The 19,130-nt window shown below is 34.8% G+C and overlaps 3 protein-coding genes, 1 long non-coding RNA gene and 1 other non-coding gene across 16 annotated transcripts; 3 read left to right on the top strand and 2 right to left on the bottom strand.

Annotated features, from left to right (window-relative positions):
* Nucleotides 1–623: 623 nt before the first annotated feature.
* On the bottom strand, nucleotides 624–3,066 carry LOC123200394 (50S ribosomal protein L18, chloroplastic-like). Of its 5 annotated transcripts, XR_006498544.1 has the most exons (5): nucleotides 2,800–3,066; nucleotides 2,111–2,272; nucleotides 1,659–1,820; nucleotides 1,429–1,504; nucleotides 624–1,220 (listed from the first exon to the last, which is right to left on the bottom strand). XR_006498544.1 is itself a non-coding variant. In XM_044615569.1 (4 exons), exons 1-3 carry the CDS (start codon nucleotides 3,004–3,006, stop codon nucleotides 1,671–1,673), a joined length of 519 nt encoding a protein of 172 aa, XP_044471504.1. In that variant the 5' UTR covers nucleotides 3,007–3,066; the 3' UTR covers nucleotides 626–1,220; nucleotides 1,659–1,670. The 5 variants fall into 5 exon arrangements, 4 of the variants coding, with proteins under 4 accessions (XP_044471504.1, XP_044471519.1, XP_044471512.1 ...); XM_044615569.1 differs by lacking the exon at nucleotides 1,429–1,504 and having other exon boundaries at nucleotides 626–1,220; XM_044615584.1 differs by lacking the exon at nucleotides 624–1,220 and having other exon boundaries at nucleotides 1,312–1,511.
* A 2,086-nt stretch (nucleotides 3,067–5,152) lies between these two features.
* LOC123200328 (interactor of constitutive active ROPs 3) lies at nucleotides 5,153–10,487 on the top strand. 7 transcript variants are annotated; one of them, XM_044615481.1, is made up of 5 exons: nucleotides 5,153–5,299; nucleotides 6,365–6,474; nucleotides 7,394–7,565; nucleotides 8,494–10,187; nucleotides 10,276–10,487. In XM_044615481.1, exons 2-4 carry the CDS (start codon nucleotides 6,455–6,457, stop codon nucleotides 10,171–10,173), a joined length of 1,872 nt encoding a protein of 623 aa, XP_044471416.1. In that variant the 5' UTR covers nucleotides 5,153–5,299; nucleotides 6,365–6,454; the 3' UTR covers nucleotides 10,174–10,187; nucleotides 10,276–10,487. The 7 variants fall into 7 exon arrangements, with proteins under 7 accessions (XP_044471416.1, XP_044471451.1, XP_044471424.1 ...); XM_044615516.1 differs by lacking the exon at nucleotides 5,153–5,299 and adding an exon at nucleotides 5,549–5,567; XM_044615489.1 differs by lacking the exon at nucleotides 5,153–5,299 and adding an exon at nucleotides 5,639–6,008.
* A 1,027-nt stretch (nucleotides 10,488–11,514) lies between these two features.
* LOC123206337 lies at nucleotides 11,515–12,993 on the top strand. 2 transcript variants are annotated; one of them, XR_006499997.1, is made up of 4 exons: nucleotides 11,515–11,664; nucleotides 11,870–12,320; nucleotides 12,417–12,542; nucleotides 12,647–12,993. It is a non-coding gene; the product is annotated as an uncharacterized LOC123206337 (long non-coding RNA). The 2 variants fall into 2 exon arrangements; XR_006499996.1 differs by lacking the exon at nucleotides 11,515–11,664 and having other exon boundaries at nucleotides 11,671–12,320.
* LOC123209840 lies at nucleotides 11,830–11,916 on the top strand. Its single transcript, XR_006501148.1, has one exon. It is a non-coding gene; the product is annotated as a small nucleolar RNA SNORD24 (small nucleolar RNA).
* A 1,651-nt stretch (nucleotides 12,994–14,644) lies between the features above and the next one.
* Nucleotides 14,645–16,839, bottom strand: LOC123199109 (dof zinc finger protein DOF2.1-like). The gene is made up of 2 exons (XM_044613956.1): nucleotides 16,543–16,839; nucleotides 14,645–15,790 (listed from the first exon to the last, which is right to left on the bottom strand). The coding sequence occupies exons 1-2, from the start codon at nucleotides 16,567–16,569 to the stop codon at nucleotides 14,891–14,893; spliced, it is 927 nt and encodes a 308-aa protein (XP_044469891.1). The 5' UTR covers nucleotides 16,570–16,839; the 3' UTR covers nucleotides 14,645–14,890.
* Nucleotides 16,840–19,130: the final 2,291 nt, after the last annotated feature.

The raw sequence follows: 19,130 nt of genomic DNA, 5'->3' as shown, positions 1-19,130 counted from the left end.
ATTAAAAATTTGAATTAAGAGTAGAGATAAAATTGTTATTTACTAAAAAAATTAAAGTTTTATTACATTTTCCTCTTCTATATTTAAAATTTTACATTTTTCCTCAACCTAAAATTTGAAAAGTGACAAAAACACCCCTAGGGTTTCTTCCTCTTGCTCTAATGTCAATTTCTCTTTCCTCGGCTGTCGATCATCCTCCCTCCCCCCTTATCTCTCCTCCAGTCTCTCTCTTTGGCCATCTTCAACAACGTTTTCGTCTCAGACAAAGATAATTTCATTTTCGTCTCCCACCAAAGATGGTCAGAGAGGCAATAGAGAGAGACTGAAGGAGAGATAATAGGGGAGAGAGGACGATCGATGGATGAAGAAAGAGAAATCGATACCGAAAGAAGAGGAACAAATTCTAAGGGGTTTTTGTCACTTTTTAAACTTTAAATTGAAGAAAAAATATAAATTTTTAAATATAAAAGAGAAAAATATGATGAAACTTTAATTTTTTTAAGTAAATAATAATTTTACTCTTATTTTAATTGAAATTTTAATAAAAAATTTATTATAAATAAGTATTTAAATTTTTAAAAATTAAAAAATAAGAATTTAAGTTTTCATTATACTCTTCTTCGGGGATGGGGGTAGGAGAGATAATCTTTACATTTATTTACGACTTTGTAATGCTCAAGACAAATTGTTGGGTCCACCATGTCAATGATTGGTGTCGAATTAGTTGACTTATCTAACCCATAATAAGCTGCTGACGGTCCCATGAGTTTGGTGTGAAATGCACGTTATGATGATCAAAAGATTATCATCCCCTGTACGCATGCCCATGACAATGACGTGAGGCCCTCACTCCACAATTCTCACACCACCTTCTTTTACCAACATCACTGCTTTATTGAAAATGCAATCCGTCTGTGAACTTGAATTCGCAAATGACAACGTTTTGCACGTTATGATGATCAATAGATTATCATCCCCTGTACGCATGCCCATGACAATGACGTGAGGCCCTCACTCCACAATTCTCACATCAACCTTCTTTTACCAACATCACTGCTTTATTGAAAATGCAACCCGTCTGTGAACTTGAATTCGCAAATGACAACATTCTTTTGTGATTGAACCACGAAGCTTTCCATCACCATATATTTTAACCAGAACCTCAATCTCACTCAACAAGCTCTCCATTAAACCTTCAAGGAAATCTACTCGCTCGTAATCTTGCATCATTCGTAATAGAAAATTAGCTGATCTTACACTTAATACAGACCTAAAAACAATTTTTTATACACACACACACACATATATATATACACATATACATACACTCATTTGCTTTATGGTTATCAAACCAACATTTCTGATATGCCAGAAGTAGTTTGATTGTGGGGTTTGATATCACACCAGAATTTTGTATCAATCATATACCTGACGTGGTACCATGTCCATGTCGGCGCTCCACAGCCATAACACTATCTTGCTCTCTTACATCTTAGAATTTCTCCTAGTAACTAAACAAAATTAATTGACCAACAGAGCTGCGAATCTTTTCTTACTGATGCTCAAATTCAGATCTTGTTCACGCATTGGTTTTATTTCAATACAAAGTTCATAAAAAGAGAAAAGTAAAATCAGTGTTCAAACATTGAATAACTTACCTAAGGTATTTTTTAAAATTGAAGGCCATGCTCCCGAGCTGCATTAGCCAGGGCTTCTACACTTCCATGGTATAGGTATCCACCTCGATCAAAGGCCACTTTCGTGATCCCTTTCTCCAAACAGGGCTTTGCAATTACTTCACCTACTCTCTTTGCAACTTCCTGAAGCCAAAATATCATTGTAACATCAAAACTCAGAAACAATAGACAGTAAATCTGCACCAGACTTTGGAGGCAAACTAAATTATAACTAAGAAGTTAATATGAAAGTTAGGTAACATTGCTCCTTTTCATGATGGAATAACAACTCATCTAGTAGACTATAAAACCACAAGCATATGAAGGTGGGGTGGAGAATTGCAGCTGATATAAACAAATGGCTATAAGATATGACACTTTGGTAGCACTAATGTTGGATCAAGTTGACCCATTAAACATATCGGTGAGCTTACAATGGTGGGACCAGAACTGTAATTGAACTCCTCAGAGATAGGTTTCTGCATAGTTGAAGCTGAAGCAAGTGTGTGCATCTTAGTATCATCAACCACCTGAACATAGAGGTGCTTGTTGGAGCGGAAAACACAGAGCCTTGGCCTATCTGGTGTACCATCAACCTGGGAAGATAAACTGGTTAGCATATCATCAAAATTCTACCAACAACTTTCATTTAATAGGAGCCATATCAGAATTACAATCCTAAATCAATGATTGATGCATGACCTGTAAATAGAAAGTGAGGTCATGTAAGAGAGGAAGCCCAAAAATGATACATTGAAAATGCTTCCACCCCTAAATTACTCACCTGATATCAGAGCCAAGAGGCTCGCTGGTTTTCAAGAGGGTTTAGGGAAGTAGAGTTGTTTACTACTTGGCTCTAAATCTTATGATAGACTTGACCTACAGTACGGTGATAAGCCAGAGTTTGATGTTGTACTAGAACTTGAAAATGCTTCCACCCCTAAATGAAACATGATTCATAACCTAATCTTCCCTCGTTTGATGTTGTACTAGTTTAGGGAGCATAAATGCTTCTAGATAGACAGAATCAGAAATTCATGTGGTCATATATATAGCTTCAAAAATTATAACAAAAACAACAAGAAGATAACTAACTAAAAGACAGAGCTGTAGAAAAAGAAACCTTCTTCCTGATACGAGAATGGCGGGCAGTGCGGTCTTCTCTCCTGGTTCTGGATTTGGCTTCAACCATGAAAGGCGATAGGGATGGTATTGGCCTCGTAATCGAAATGCTACTGGTTACCGCTAACTTATTACCCCAAACATGTTGACTTGAACCTAAAAATGAACTTCGATTTGGCACCCAAACACAGCTTGTAGTAGCTGCCATTCTTAGAGAGTAGATTGATTTTGATTGCCAAAAACCGCAACGTCTCTTCACCTTATCGAGCTCCCAATTTGTACATGAGCCAGCTCTCGGGGACAAATTTAACCCCTGAACCCCCCGAAATTTTCTTTATGCTTCTAAACCCCCCTCTCTCCCGTGACCAATCACTTTGGTCCAATAAAAGTCTGAAAAAGTTCATTATAATCCCCATCTAACTAATGTACCGAATACTGATGATAGAAAACTCAACTGTCTATTATACCCCACTTGTCTTATTGAATTACAAATAAAGGGACGTTGTCAAACTCTTAGAGGGCATTATGATTATGTTGATAATATGGAGACTTGGTCAAGCTATTGCAAGAATGGGTAAATTGTTTCCTTTTTTCTTTTTTTTTGGCTTATTATTTCATACCACCACCCCACAACCTTACAAAATTTTGAATAAAATGGTCAATTTTAATAATGAACTTGGAGTGGGGTTCGAAAACACTAAGATGTATTTCCCAATAATCTTGCTCCCATTGCCCTAAAATGAATTATTTTTCCCCCTCCAATAAGTCCCAAATCAAGAACACAAAATTATCTTCATAAACTTTTAGGCATGCATCATTTCCATTTCTCATAATTTTCTCTTTAAACTTTATTTTGGATTCGCATCTATTCATTCACAAATTACACAAACAAGTACCTATGAGATATTCTTGACGTTTTCACATGATGTGTAGTGTCATAAAATTTCTTTGTGGACGAACAGAATTTCATTTAAATGACCAAAAAAACGAATAAAAAAAATGTAAAATTGATGTGTATGGTAATTTAAATACATTAATTACTTAGTTATTCATAAGTTGGGTTGTACGTAACGATTTTGAAATCATTATAAAATCTTTTAAGTTCATTATTAAAACATTATTAAATTTATTACTAAATTATTTATCAATCCACTGTAAAATTATTGTTCTTTAATGCCTTAACTTTTTTTTCTAAAGTTTTTAAAGTAATAAACTTATTTAGTTCTAGTTGTAAAACACTTAAGATTATCTATGCAATGTTCTTAAGTTTGTGACTATTCATTGTTTCTTTGCTATGGGATGCAGATGGAAAGGGGCGGTAAAAGTTGTTAAAAAAAAGGGCAAAGAGGCATGCAGTTAGAAAAAATTCTTTTATTGATGTAAAACCAATTACAATGTAAAAAAATGAAAAATATAAAGAAAGCAAAGGACAATAAGATACAATGAAAATGAAAGGCCTTAGTCAATTTAGCCAAGCTACTGAGTCGGAGAAGAGACTTTTTGAAGAGTAGGCTCCTTAAGGTTTTCTCTAGAAGGGTGGCATGTAGGCTTGAGCGCCACGTTAGTGACCACCATTTCATTGTTAACACCCATAGGAATAGGCTCTGGAGTCTCGTCTGTCACTCACTCAACCGCTTCATTTCTCTTGGTTGCCCTCAACCTTTGCCACTCCTTAATTTGTTTATGAAAAATCTACTCAAGGAAAGAATAGTCATGTTTCAGGTAGTGTTGCAATTTGAATAAAAGACTTCAATCAACATGTCTCCAACTTTCTTCTTGACCACATTTAACCTTGACTCAACTTTGGCCTTTCCCTGAATCACCTCATCAAGCTTGGCTCAATTTGAACCTCTAACTACCTCACTAGGACCATCTACTCCTCAACTCGCTTCTTCTCACAGTCAACCGACCTATTGGCCTTCATGATCTCAAGCTAGTGACTTTAGCATCCTTACTCTGCAAACTCTCATCAGACTCAAGTTGTAAGCTCGTGACGTCCACCGTATGGCTATACTGTTTGACCAAGAGCTTTTCCTCTCTCATACGAAATTGAATGATCTTAAGTAACTTTAAAGGGTCTTTCTTTGACGAGGGTGTCAAAAATTTTTTTATTTTTATTAATTTAATTTTTTAATATTTTCTAAAACATTTATTATAATAAACATCCTTATTTGATTATAAATTTATAATCACAATTTGGCTTCTCTCAACTTTAATCTTTCATTACAGACAAACATGGCTCTGCCTTCTTTGTCACGTCTCTCTTTTATCTTACAAAGTAAAATATACTGTTTAAATAAACAAACAAAGCACACCAAGACAAGCAAAACCCAAAAAGATAAAGAAGGCTCTTGGTAACTGCGCATATTTGTATTTTTACAACTTCACTCTCGTCTCTTCGGCTCCCACTTCTAATCTTGTCGTCTTTCTTTCATTTTCTTCTCGGAATAAATTCTGAATCGGACAAAGCACATCACCAGACTCACTCTTACCCATTCTCTGTAAGACTCTACCCACTGCCACTTGTTTTAGTTTTTGTTGTCTAAAATGTTAAGTTTTGCTTTGCATTGTTCACTGTGCATTCTTGGCTTGGCTTTCGTTTGCTCTATCCCTTTTGTTGATGGTAATGTAATGATGCTTCGTTGAAACTCTTTTTCTCCTGAACTCTGTTTTACTGAAAAGGGTTACTGTGTGTTGGAGTTGGAGCTCATAAAGTTTAAAATTTTCTGGCTTTTTTTGTAGAATTGTGGAAAAAAGAATCTCTAAAAGGTTGGTTGTACGTTTGACTTTGTCTCTTCACTTTTGGTTCCTTTTCAAAGGAGTGTTTTGTTATCTTTGTTGGATTTTTAAGCTGCATTTGCCTTGCTTCTTCTTCTCACATATACTCTAGCTTTCTACTTCTTCAGATCTTGTTCAGAGTTTTCCAAAAGCTTTTTTTTTTCCCCTTAATGAAAGTTTCTCGCAAAGTATTTTCCATGGAAACAACAGATTCCTGGTGCTCTCTACTTGTCTATAGACAAAATAGACAGGTTTGAGCGTTTCTTCAAAATTCTTTTGCTTCCTTGACCGCCTTAAATTGATAGCCCCACATAAATTATAACACTGTTTATTGCCCTCATTTCTCGGCAACAATGGAGGAGGAAGCTTGACATCCTAAATTATCATAGCACCCTCTCAGGAGCCCAAAGTTCCTCTTTTGTCTTGTTTCTGGTAGGGGCATTTATGTCAATTTGCACACTTCCTGTAGGTCCCATGGGACCCATTGCATGAGTAATAATCATGATATAACTGTGATAATGCTTTTACTGTCTGGTTCAAGAAATTGATAGTGTTCTGTTGACCGTTTCTCTTTTTTAATCTTCACTGTTGATTTCTTTTATTTACTTTTTGTTTTGGTAAGTTCCATTTTGGTTTATAAATCTTTCGCTTTAATGGCTTTAGGTATTGTGATGATAATAACAGTAGTTGTCCTTCACGAAGTTATTTAATTTCTTCATGTACATCTGCATCTGCATTGGATTCTTTTGTCTCAGCTTGTGATATTTTCAATTCTCTTTATGTTATAGGCCTTGTGGGTCAAGGGAGCATTGAAGAGGTGAAGCTAAAATTACTCCATTTATTTTCACTTTCTGCCTGGAAGGTTTATTACTCACATTATGCAGACTCCCAAAACAAGGTAAACAGTAGGCGCCTTTATGGCCACTCCCTCTCGTATTTGTTGTTATCTTGAAAGAGGTAAACTGTGAATTATCATCTTCCATGAATGTTAAAGGTGTACAGTGAAGTTCTCCGCTTGAAATTTATGGTTGTTGTTCATATCTGCTTATATTCTGGTTGCTTCACCCATTCCTTTATAGTCTTTTTTTCACTCTTCACCCCTTTATAATCGGTTTAGTTTTGTCTTGTTACTCTGAAAATATCCATACATGCATCATGCTTTTTTCTGAGTGGTGAAAATTAACCAGCTTTCACTATCTAGTTACCACTAGCATACTCAGTTTCAAGAGTCATAAACTGCAACATTTTTTGGTTTCACTATCAAAACAAAGATTAAGATTTACCCTTATCTCTTGTATTAACTTGAGGGTGTGCGGGGCCCCTTTGGTGGGACTGGTAGAGGGAGTTATGGTAACATGAAGGGCTGCATACTGTGACAAAACTGATTAAATTTGTGTCTGTTTGTGTGATGGCTTATTTATTTTTCTGTAATCATATCTTATCAAATTATCCTGTTGAATCATTCTCAGATTTGAACTTTGTTGGGATCAAAAGTTGTAATTTGAGTTTTCTTGCAGCTGTTTGCAATTGTAATGTTTTGTTTTACCTGGACTTGCAGAGCTTGATTTTCTTTATCTTTTTGGGATCTGCAATATCGATTGACTAAAAGCCGTTTATCATTTTAGACTCAGTTATATGACTTATATGTGACAAATGGATATTGTAAACCATATGGTAGAAAATTGAGTTTCAACATACTGGAAAATTGACTCTTAGCTGATCCCATTGTTCATAAACAGATGGTATGTGACTTGTTTATGTGAATCCCTACATCTTTTTGCGTTTTCCTGATTATTGTCATATGATTTTGATTGTAGAAGTGGCTCTTCAGAAGTCCCACTGAAGGTCTCTCCTCGAGCAGCACGGCAACTGAATATAACGGCATTAGAGTCTAAGTCTGCATCTTCATCAAATCAAATTTGTAGGACGCCAAAAGAGAGAAGCCCTAAGGTTGTAGAACGCAAGACACCCAGAAGCCCAGTGACTGAGGTACTTGATGTAATGAAATTTACAGATGTTGCTACACATAATCTGGTAATATTGCTGAATGTTGGAGATCAGTTTCTAACATTATAGTAGCCCAAACATTAAGGTTTTTGCGTCTTAAAGGTATCACTCAATGTTGCTTTCTTGGTGAAAAATTTAGGTCTTCAGAAAATGACATTTTAAGTTTCTAAATCTAGTGCCCCGTTGAATGGTTTAACTGAATTAAATGTGTTGCATTCATTTTCTTACAAAGAACGTGAGAAGTCAATTAGCTAGGATGGTCCTTTGCTATGAAGGGCCTCATGTATCTTCATTAGATTAGGTGAAATATTTACTTGGGTAGTTGGAAGAGGTTGGGAAAATGAGATAGTTTGTTTACTTCCTCTGATAGTGATCTTTCCCAGTTAATAATTACACCTCTGCTGTTTTATGATTTGATTGATCCGATTTGGTTGTACAATGTACTATCTTCCTTGTAATAATGATTATATTTAGCATTGCTGAAGTAAGATCTAAGCTGCAGTTTTTCTTTTTCCCCCTCTCATCTGTGTAGGGCTGGATTCGAGCCGAGCCGAGCTCGGCTCGCAGCCAGTTCGAATTTGGCTCGATTCATATATGAGCGGCTCGAGTTCAGCTCGACTCGAGCTCGGCTCGGCTCGTTTTTAATATATATTAATCAAAACGACGCCGTTTTGTATAAAAAATTTTTAAAAAAAATCTCTCGAGCCAGTTCAAGCTCGGCTTAGCCGAGCTCGTTTCGGGCTTGAACCGGCTCGGCTCGGATCCAGCCCTACATCTGCGTGAAACTGCAAAGTTATAGTTTCAGATTTTGAGGTTAAAATGTTTGCACTACTAGTTATATCACTTTATAAAGCTGGCTTCAGTGGATTTGCTGAGTAATTCAAAGCCTTTATCATTTTTCTTGCTCCAGAAGAAGCGACCAAGCAGAATATCTGAATTGGAATCTCAGATTTCTCAACTTCAGGAGGATTTGAAGAAGGCAAAGGATCAATTGATTTCATCTGAGTCATGCAAGAATCATGCTCAGCAAGATGCAGAGGATTCCAAGAAGCAACTGTTGGCCATGTCTTCAAAACTAGAGGAATCCCAGAAGCAGCTTCAGGAGCTATCGGCTTCTGAGGAAGCTCTCCTTAGTGAGCTTCAGAGGATATGCCAAGAGCAGGATCAATCATGGCTGTCTGAGCTTGAGAATGTGCAGAAGCAGCACTTGATTGACTCAGCTGCCTTGTCATCTGCCTTGAATGAGATTCAGCAGCTCAAGGCTCAGCTTGAAATGGTAGCTGAATCTGAGGCTGTGCAGACAAAGCAGACAGAATCTACACATGCTGAGCTCCAAAGCTTGAAAGGAAATTTGATAGAAACTCTTTCACTTGTGGAGGACATGAAAAAACAGCTTATGGAAAGCAAAGAATCGGAAACTCGGGCCCAAGCAATGGCCAGTGAAACTCTGGTTCAACTTGAAATTGCTAAAAAATCCGTAGAGGCTCTCAGGGCAGATGCTGTGAAAGCCATTGAAGCTTACAACTCAATTGCTTCAGAATTAGACCAGTCAAGAGCCCGTGTAAACTTGTTAGAAGGGCTTGTTAGCAAACTTGAATCAGACCTGAATAATGCTGGTAGAAACCTTTCTCAAAATTTTGCTCATGATCGTGATTCAAAGCAAGACATAAAAGAAAACCAAAAGACAACGGAATTGGAACAGCTTGAAGGGGAGCTTCATTCTTTAAAGTCAGAGGTTGAACGTTTAAGATCATTTCTAGAAAGTAGTGAGACCAAATTCCATGAAGAACAAATCAGGAGCACAGTGCAAATTAAAAGTGCTTATGAGCAGGTGGAGCAGATAAAATCTAGGACAGGACTAAGAGAGGCGGAACTGGAAGCTGAGCTGGAGAAAACAAAATTTGACATTGAAGAGATGAAAGCAAACCTGATGGATAAGGAAACTGAATTGCAGGGAATTTCAGAGGAGAATGAAGGGCTGCGTATGAAACTTGAGAAAAACATATCAAGCCATAGAGAATCAGAACTGGACAATGATGTCAGGAAACTTAAGCAAGCTGTGGCAGATTTGAAGGCAGATCTAATGGATAAGGAGACAGAATTGCAGAATATTTCAGAGGAGAATGAAACGCTGAAGTTGGAAATTAGCAAAAGGGAAATGAACACACATAAAGTGAATATCGATGTGGATGCTGAACTAGCAGCAGCTAGGGCTGCAGAGCGAGAGGCTCTCATTAAGCTTGGACTGGCAATGGAGGAGGCAGATAAGAGTAACAGGAGGACCGCAAGAGTAACTGAGCAGCTTGAGGCAGCACAGGTGGCAAATGCTGAAGCAGAATCAGAGTTGAGAAGGCTAAAAGTGCAGTCTGATCAGTGGAGGAAGGCTGCCGAGGCAGCTGCTGTTATGCTTTCAGGAGCAAACAATGGGAAATTTATGGACAGAAGTGGCTCATTGGACAGCAACTATAATCATGTCAAGGGAAAAATAAGCCCACCATTTTCTGAAGATACTGATGATGACTTACTGAAGAAGAAAAACGGAAATGTGCTAAAGAAAATTGGGGTGTTGTGGAAGAAACCACAGAAATAGAAACAACACAACAGGTAGAACATGATTCATAGCCTTGGAAATCCATTCAATTTTCTTTCTCTACTTCTATCCAAAATGATTCATATTTGCTTCTTTTGACAGATAATGAAGTGAAAAGGAGCCCTCTCCAAATACTCGTATTAGTAGTGTGGTGACAATACTTCTAAACTTATCCTAGTATTTTTTTTTTTTTTTTTTGGGGGTGCCTAGACATGGATGCTTTATATTTATTTTAGCGTGCATAATGTATTAATATGCCAAAACTGGAGTTTCACATGCTTGGGATTATATAAAAATATGTATGTTTTAAGTAATCACAGCATCAAATTGAGGGGAAATTTAACATGGATGTTCCACAAGAAAAAGCTATTATTCTATCTTTATACCAAGTATGCAGGCTAATAACGATGAATATGGTTCGATTTGAGCAAAGGCAAAGTCGCAGACATTGATTTATAATATCAAATTTTCTGAAGCCAGAGATCTTGGTTAGTCGAGCAGACAGGGGAGCTTGCACATCTCTCTACCATATTTTTAGTTGAATTAATTATGAAAATTTTTAGCCATTGATCTTTGATTTGTGCATATGTTAGGATTCTAAGTGCAAGATATAGGATTTGGATCACATATTAGAAAATATGGGCTTTCAGTGTAGAGTCTATATAACCTTGGATTCTCTTTTAAAGTGTAATTCTCTTAAGGTTGGTATTATTTAGTATAAAAACCAGCATCGTGACTCTCACTTGCAATTGTGGGAGCTAGGGTACAGCATGCCCATGTGGGTGTCGAGGTTACGGAGCGATACAATAACTAATTTTTCTATTCAAGCAATATTACTTGTTTCAAAATTTTACATTCATGATTTTGTGTTCATGATTAGGTGGTACTGTCAAAATTTTTAAGGGTAATATTAGATAATGATATATCAATTAATATATGTTTTTTAAAAGGATAATATTATTGTTTTAAAAATATAATTTTTAATAGTTTTGATATTATAAATGGTTGAAAAATATATATATAATTTTAAGAGTATAATTATTTGTACCAATAATAAAAATGATTTGTCTATTATTAATAATGTATTATTATATGATTAAATTTTATTTTATTTTTAATTTAAAATTATTTAATAATATAATAATATTTTATTACTATTATACAAATTGGTGTTAATAATAAAATTAGCCCACAAATAGTTTTGTTATTATTTGAATGACTTCAATTATTCAAAATATTACAGAAATAATCGGCGTTTAGAATTTTCGTGATACTTTCTGGGCTGAAAAGGCCCAAACAGACGTGCAGTCTGCAAGCAACTGAACAAGGCCTCGGCGACTTGTGGTCTTTTTTTTTTTTTAAATCCAAAAATCTGCGTTTTTAAATTTTAACATAGCTCTCACGGCTTTAGCGGTATTTTCTTCTTGCAGCTCTCAACCTTCAAGGTTTTTCGTCACGGCCGTATAGCCTTTTTTGTACTGCAAACATGGGGTAAGATTTTTCTCGCGACCCGTTTTCAACTTTTCCGGAAATTTTAATTATTTGCTTTGTGATATCTTGGTTTATGGGACGTGTTTTTCTTTTATGATACTATGCTTGTTTGATGCGGGTGTATGAATAAAAACAAGAAATTACTATGAAGGGTTAATAATTGGCGGCCAGTGATGTGAGAATTAATATTTGCTACTCTTGATAGGGTGCTACTCCATTTGATGATTCTTATCCACCAAGATCTCTGAGGCCGCTTGATGGTTTGAAGATTTATTTTATTTTACTCTTTTTCTGAATTAGGGATAAGATTTATATAGATTAGGTCAAAATTTTCGTGTATGTTATATTAGGGATAGAATAATAACTTAAATTGAATCAATTTGGACTTGATTTATTCTTTTGTTTGAATAACAAAACAAATTAAGTTCACTGTCTAAAGTGTGCTGATATGCTGAAATTCCGCATTCATATCTTGTTGTGGAGGGATAAATTTTTTGCAGAAAGACACGGGGGAAGGAAGCTGGTCACAAGTTGAAGACCCACGGTAGGAACCAAAGGTGGGCTGATAAGGCATATAAAAAGTCCAACCTTGGCAATGAATGGAAGTAGCCATTTGCTGGCTCCTCTTACGCAAAAGGCATTGTTCTTGAGAAAATGTAGAGTGAAATATGTTGATGACTTTGTTTGTCTTGCTTTAAATTTAGAATTTTTACGCAACCAGTGACAAGTGTTTGAATGGCTGTGTATTACAGTGGTATCGAGGCAAAGCAGCCCAATTCTGCTATTAGAAAATGTGTTCGAGTCTGGCTGATTAAGAGTGTAAAGAAGATTCCAGCTTTTGTGCCAAATGATGGTTGTATGAACTACATTGAAGAAATGTAAGAATTGTTTGAAATTTAAATATAACTTTGGGTTTGAAAGCTAAATACAATTTGTTTACTTAAGCCGAATGTATAACATGTCTTGTATGGGTGGTATGCAGAACGAAGTACTAATCGCTGGATTTGGTTGTAAGGGGCATGCTGTCGGAGATATTCATGGGGTTAGATTTAAGGTTGTAGAGGTTTCAGGTGTGTCTCTTCTAGCCTTCTTCAAGGAGAAACCAAGGTCATGAACACTTGCCCCAAATGCTTCCTTGTCTTTTTGGAGCTTTTAATTTCCCCAAATCCCCTTACACTTCTCCATTTATCTTTCCTATGTATTGCTGTTAAGTAAATATTTACTCAGTTGAAAGTATTTGGAATTTATTCTTTTCTTTTAAATTATTAGGTTTTGTGAAAGTTGAATTCTGCTATTAGAAAATTGCGTAATGGGTATTCTTCTGTTTGAGTTGACTTGTTAATATAGATAAAGAATGAGGCATATCAATCAGTTTAGTTGCTCTTTTTTCTTTAATACTATAAAATAGTATTTTATAAAATACTTAATATATCTCTTTATTTGTTTTAGTTAAATAAGAAGTGCTTTCTCAGTGACAAGACAAGCACTTCTAAATGTATTTTTAATGAAGGTTTAGGCTTGATTGATTTATTGGTGTCAAGCAAATGGATAATAATAAATTAGTGATAGGATCTTAAAATTTAGGTAGAGAAGTTGAATTGAATCTTAGCAGGCCCCAGTTGGGCTTTGATTAAGCAACCCAATGACCCACCTTATAAGGGTATAATTGTCCTTTTAAGTACACAAGCTCTTGACTGGCCCCTCCGTCTGAAATGAAATGCTTTGAAACAGACAATCAAGAATTGAGCATTTCAACTTCATCATTGTATTCATCTCTCAACGTGAAATTCAAATTTCAGTGCTATTTTATTTATAACCTAAATCATATTCAAATGCCTAAATTTACGGTCCTCACTTTCAATTAAGATTTTAGATGCTTACTACATAAATTTTAAATAAATATTGGTCAAACTTATAAAAATAATTACAAAAGGCAATTTTTATCATGTAACTAGTTATATGAATCACATGATCAAGTGGTCAGTCATATCCATTACTAGCTAGTTAATAGCAATATGCAAATAGAAGAGCTTCTATTTTACGACTGTTTCTATTTTAATTATTATTATAAAAGTCACTTTTCAGTCCTCTTCAGTTATGATTTAAAAACAATCGAAAATTCTAATATCCATCCATATATGTAATTATTCAAGTAATTTTTACTTTTTATTCTATAAATTCATAATATTATTTTACACTATCAAATTGTAATCTCTAAAACTCATTAACAAGATGGTGAACATATACTTTTAAATAGTAAATTAAACCATATAAAAAACGGCACTATGTATATTATCTTATAGTCCACTATTGTTTCAAATCATTATTCATATAATTTGCACTCACCATTTTGTATTTAATATATTAAATCGTTGTGTGATTGATTGTTCAATATGGGCAATATATTATTGGGGCAATATATTAATTTTAAAAAATTTCATCAAAGATTTGATCTAATCATACATAGATTAGATCTTCTCAAACATTCCTACAAAACTCTAAAAAGTAATGTTGTTTCAATAATTTATTCAAAAAGCAAGTTTGGGTGAATAAAACTCATCATCATACACCTATTAAATATGAATATGCCCTGATTTATGACTTTTCTATGATTGAATCGTCGGTTGGTTCACATCATGATGAACCAAATTTTCCTCTATCTATACAATATTTAATTATAATATCATAAAAAAAGTGATGGTTCTATACAATATTTGAGGTTTTTTCCTAGGAAGAATATAATATTTAAACTGATTACTGAAAAATTAGTCACGCCCAAATCTTTTAGCTGGATTCGGTATGAGGAAAAAAGCAAAAATCCAAGCCGGAATTGGTGCTCATGCCTCACTGAAATTCTCTTACTTGGATAAAGGGAAATCCCAATGAACCCATCATCGTACAATTATTTGTATTAAATAATCCTAAGAATCTAAGAAGCAATGATGATAAAACAGGTTGAAAATAATAAAGAAAATCCAAATTTCACTGCAAACAAACCGCAACAGTTTGAGAAATTCAGAGAGTTTGAATGCAAAAACAATGAAACATCACCCTCACTCATTCACTCTTTTCTCAAGGATATTACATAAGATGTTATATCACTTGTTAGCTCATATCTCCTATGTAGCCTGTAGTTTATACTAAAAATAAAAACTCAAGGGATTGATTGAATCTGAGATTCTTTAGTCTGATAAAACAAGAATTTATATGCCTTGTTTTTTGTTTTTTACATTAAAGGGCTGTTAACCAGTCCATGCCAAGTTGAATTGAGTCCATTCCAGCTATCTTTTGCTGAATCAATTTCACCACCCATGTTCCCATAATGATGATCTCCATTAAGCTGCCATGGAAATCCACACAAAAACCTAGAATTCTCACTTTCGCTATTGTTGCAAAACTCTTGCTTCATTGTTGTGACTGTCACGGCTGTTGTTGTTGCATTTGTACTTGCCATTTCTCCATATGGCTGCAACATTTCTGCATTGACGCAAACACCACCCACATTATTGTTATCTATATCTCCCATACTGTGCCCATTTCCAAACCCATAATACAAATTCTGATAATTGTTCTGGGTATCGACAAATCCACTTCTGAAAGCATCAAGGAAGACTGGGGTTGAACCACAAGTGTTATTCAAATTAGGGTTTCCGAGAATACTATCACCACAATGGGGGTTGTTGGGGTTTCCCAATATAGAATAATCATGTTCATCAAACCCTAATTGCCCACTGGCTTGTTTTTGGAGCCTGGCAAATGCAAGAGTGAGGTCGCTTGAGTCATAGCTCAAAGCGGGGAGATTAGTGAGATGGTTGATGTGAGGAGATGTAAGAGATTGATCTTGTGATCTCTTTGAAGATGAAGATGATGATGATCTTTTGTTCTTTCTGCAGCCTCCACCCACTGGAACATTCCTCAGAGTGCCGCCTTTGGTCCAGTACCTTCTGCAAGATTTGCAGAAGTATCTGGGCTGAGTGAGACTGTAGTTGTTGTAGTAGCAGAACTTGGTGTTGGTGGAATCACACCTTGGACATTTCAGAGCTTGTTCCGGTTGAGGCCTTGGCTTCCTGTCTTGTTGTGCTTTTGAACAAGCCAACATGTTCTCCAGTGAATTAGAAGGCATTTCCTGAATTACTCAATAAGAATTTCAACTTGTGTTAGAGAACAAAAATTCCCAAATTAATCTCATTAAAACTTCTAGTTACAGATTTTTATGTGTATAGACGCAGACCAAGGAAGCTAATAGATTTAAATTTTGCTTCCAATTTCTATGCTGATGTTGTTTAACTTCTTCATTTGAAAACTGTTTCAAAATTGCCTTAAAATTGAAGTAAAGTAAAGATTGACAATACATAAGAATAATGGGGAAAAAAATGAAATCAACTATGAAAATTGCCCATTGTAAGATATTCTATTCCTCATCCTCCATTTCTTGACAAAGAAATGGTGTCTGTGGAGGTAATTAAACATCTTTCTCTTTCTTTTTTCTTTCTGGATTTCAAAATCTTTGGAGAATAGAAACCCCAAAGAGAAAGTATATAAGTGGGCAACCAGAATCAAGAATAACAAAGTTGGGTTTGTTTTTGAAATTGGGATCAAGTAAGAATCAATGCTATACATATTGGTTTAAAGCTTAAAAAGGGAGACATGAATTATAGAATTAATTAACATGCATGAGATGAAACCACAGCAAAAATTCAAAACAAAAGCTCAAAAATCCTTTACTCCCTTTATAGACACCAAACTAGGATATAGTTATAACAATAACTCCATTATACCAAAAGAACTCATCTTTCCCGATCAAACCACAACAAAGTTAAAAGAAGCACAAAAAGAAAACAAAGAAAGAAGAAACAAAAGGTAAAGTTGTGAACAAACCTGGTGTTGTCCACTTGAAGCATCCATCCATGCAACAATACTAATCACACACTCTTCTCACTTAGAATTTGAAGAAGATAACAAACTAATATTGATAGAGAGAAAAATTGGTTGAAGATTCAAAGTGAAGAAAAATGAGGGGTGGGCTGTGAATATATATAAAGCAAAGACGGGCTGAACATGGGGAGAGAGAAAGAGAAAATAAAGCAGTGTGTAATCATGAGATTTCGTACGAGTTGATCGATGTGATTATCTTGCGCGCAGAGAATGCTTTTTTGGGTTGCTCGGCAGAAAATTCCAGTGCAATGCAACGAAACGAAACGGTTTCACATCATATCATACTCCACCTCCACTCCATAGCTTAGCCCCCTCTATGTGGGTCCCTTTCTTGCTTGGATGCAACTATACTGTGGGGCCCTTCTCTCTGTGGTCCCTACCACCAAACCGCCTCCCTCCTTATGTTCATCTAGTACGAATCGCCAAAAACTCTGCGACTTATTATTAACAGCCAACGCTAACACAAGCTCAAAAACATGAATTTCGTGTTTCTCAATTTCAAATAATGTTGATATTTTTTCTAATTATTTTTGGTAACTTAATGTCGTAAAATAAAAAATAAAGATAATATTATATATATAAATAATAAATATACATTTCTATATTAATAATAATATATTCTTAAAAATCATAATTTTTACTATAATTTTTCTATAAATAATTTTCTTAAAAGTAAACCTACCCTTTAATGCATACCTACATGTGGCTGGCAATTAGAGATTATTTATTAATGCAATATTTTAAAAAATATTAATAAATTAATAAAACGTGTTATACCAGTATTTTATTCCTAATAAAAAGAAGAATCGTCCATATTTCAAATAAAACCCAAAAGAGAAACTGAAAACAAATGTACCAAATCGTGATACTAGGGTTGAGATGGGGCCCTTGTTAAAAATTTTGAATAGTTTGTTTAATAATAATTATAATAGTAATAATGATGTTAGGGACAGGCTGCTGGACAGAGGGGACAGTCGTGACAGTGACAGAGGATCTTCATCTTTGTTGCATACGTATGGAAGAATTTTTAAACTACCCTTCAAGTTTTTGAATTTAACGTCTAGATGACATTTTTACAATTATCCGAACACACCTTCAAACTTTGAAAATTATCACTCATACCCTTTAAACTCTTCCATCAAATGGAGTCTCAAAATTAGGAGTGGATACGAACTGAGATAAATCTAAACATTTTTTGGCTTGAGTTTATCAAGTCAATATTAAAGATGGTTCAAATTTAGTTTAAATAAAAATAATTCGGTTTGAATAAAAATAATTTGGTTTAAGTTTGATTCGAATTTATAGTTTAAATTTATAATTCAAACATATAACTCAAATTAATGGTTCGAATGTGTGACTCAATGATAAAAAAAAATGTCATTTAACAATTATTTAATATAATCAGAATTGAATCATAAGTCAAATTCGAACAAAGTCGAGTTATCTATCTAACTCGTGAGTCAAACTGAATCAAATTCTCTCTAACTCGAATTTATATCATTTCTAAAACAAGTCAAAACTTTTAACTCGATCTTTATTCAAATTCAAATTAAACAAATTTGAACTAAATTAAATCAATTTTTAAGCTTGAATTAGCTCGGTTTCAGTTCAACACTACTCGAAATCCTAAATTTCAAGGGTTTGTTTGATGAAAAATGTAAATTTTCCTACCCAAAAATATATTTGAAAACTATGGAAGCAATCTAGAAATTCTCCCCTATATGGAATTGTATTAGAATATTCACAACCCACCATGGATTTTGCTTTCACACTTTGCTTTGTGTCAACCATTTCCCACTCCCTTTGTGGTCCATTTGGGAACATTTTTTCTCGCCTGTTAATATCACCCACTTTCTTTTTAATCGTTTGATGATCAATCAGAATAATTTTTGGATTTTTTCTAATTCGACCGAACATTCATTGTTCAGGATATTTAGGATATCTAAATGGTCACATCATGGACGCTATTGCTTATCAAGCCGTATTGACTCATACATCCATCGATGTCCACTGGGACATCAAATAATTTGTTTTTTGTTATAATTATATGTTCATAGTCTGAACACAACTGCTAAAGCTTCATTTCACTGGTCTATTTGACCAACTTGGACTCCCTGTTGGATAATTACATACAAACTAACTGAAATTTTATTTTCTTTGGTAACCCAGGGCATCGTCCTGTTTCAAGGACAAAATAATTATGTATGGTGGACTATGACGTATTTATCCAAAACAAAATAATAAAGCTTATCTTTTTATAAGCATTCTAGGGTTCAGAACAGTATTTATTGTCAATATATTGGTCAGTCTTGGAAGAGACACTTTTTTTAAAATTAAATCATCAAAAGAGGGATTAAAAAACATAATAAAATCATTAAAGCACATCTATGTACGTTTGTATATTCCTATCATTCACACATCGATGCATCAGTCAAGAAAACTAGCAATCCACATGCGATCCACTCATATGATGATCAGCCAATCAAATAAAGATGGATGACATCGAAGGGATTTCTTTTTTTCTTTTTCTG

This window comes from Mangifera indica, chromosome 2, assembly GCF_011075055.1.
Source record: "Mangifera indica cultivar Alphonso chromosome 2, CATAS_Mindica_2.1, whole genome shotgun sequence".
Lineage (NCBI taxonomy): Eukaryota > Viridiplantae > Streptophyta > Magnoliopsida > Sapindales > Anacardiaceae > Mangifera > Mangifera indica.
This window is presented reverse-complemented; position numbering and strand designations above follow the sequence as displayed.

Coding starts and splice junctions, on each gene's coding strand:
- LOC123200328 (XM_044615481.1), top strand. CDS start 6,455: ATGCAGACTCCCAAAACAAG. Junction 6,475..7,393: donor ATGCAGACTCCCAAAACAAG/GTAAACAGTAGG, acceptor TTTTGATTGTAG/AAGTGGCTCTTCAGAAGTCC. Junction 7,566..8,493: donor CCAGAAGCCCAGTGACTGAG/GTACTTGATGTA, acceptor TTCTTGCTCCAG/AAGAAGCGACCAAGCAGAAT.
- LOC123199109 (XM_044613956.1), bottom strand. CDS start 16,569: ATGGATGCTTCAAGTGGACAACACCAG. Junction 15,791..16,542: donor CTTCAAGTGGACAACACCAG/GTTTGTTCACAA, acceptor TGAGTAATTCAG/GAAATGCCTTCTAATTCACT.
- LOC123200394 (XM_044615569.1), bottom strand. CDS start 3,006: ATGGCAGCTACTACAAGCTGTGTTTGGGTGCCAAATCGAAGTTCATTT. Junction 2,273..2,799: donor ATTCTCGTATCAGGAAGAAG/GTTTCTTTTTCT, acceptor TTATCTTCCCAG/GTTGATGGTACACCAGATAG. Junction 1,821..2,110: donor ACAGTTCTGGTCCCACCATT/GTAAGCTCACCG, acceptor TTTTGGCTTCAG/GAAGTTGCAAAGAGAGTAGG.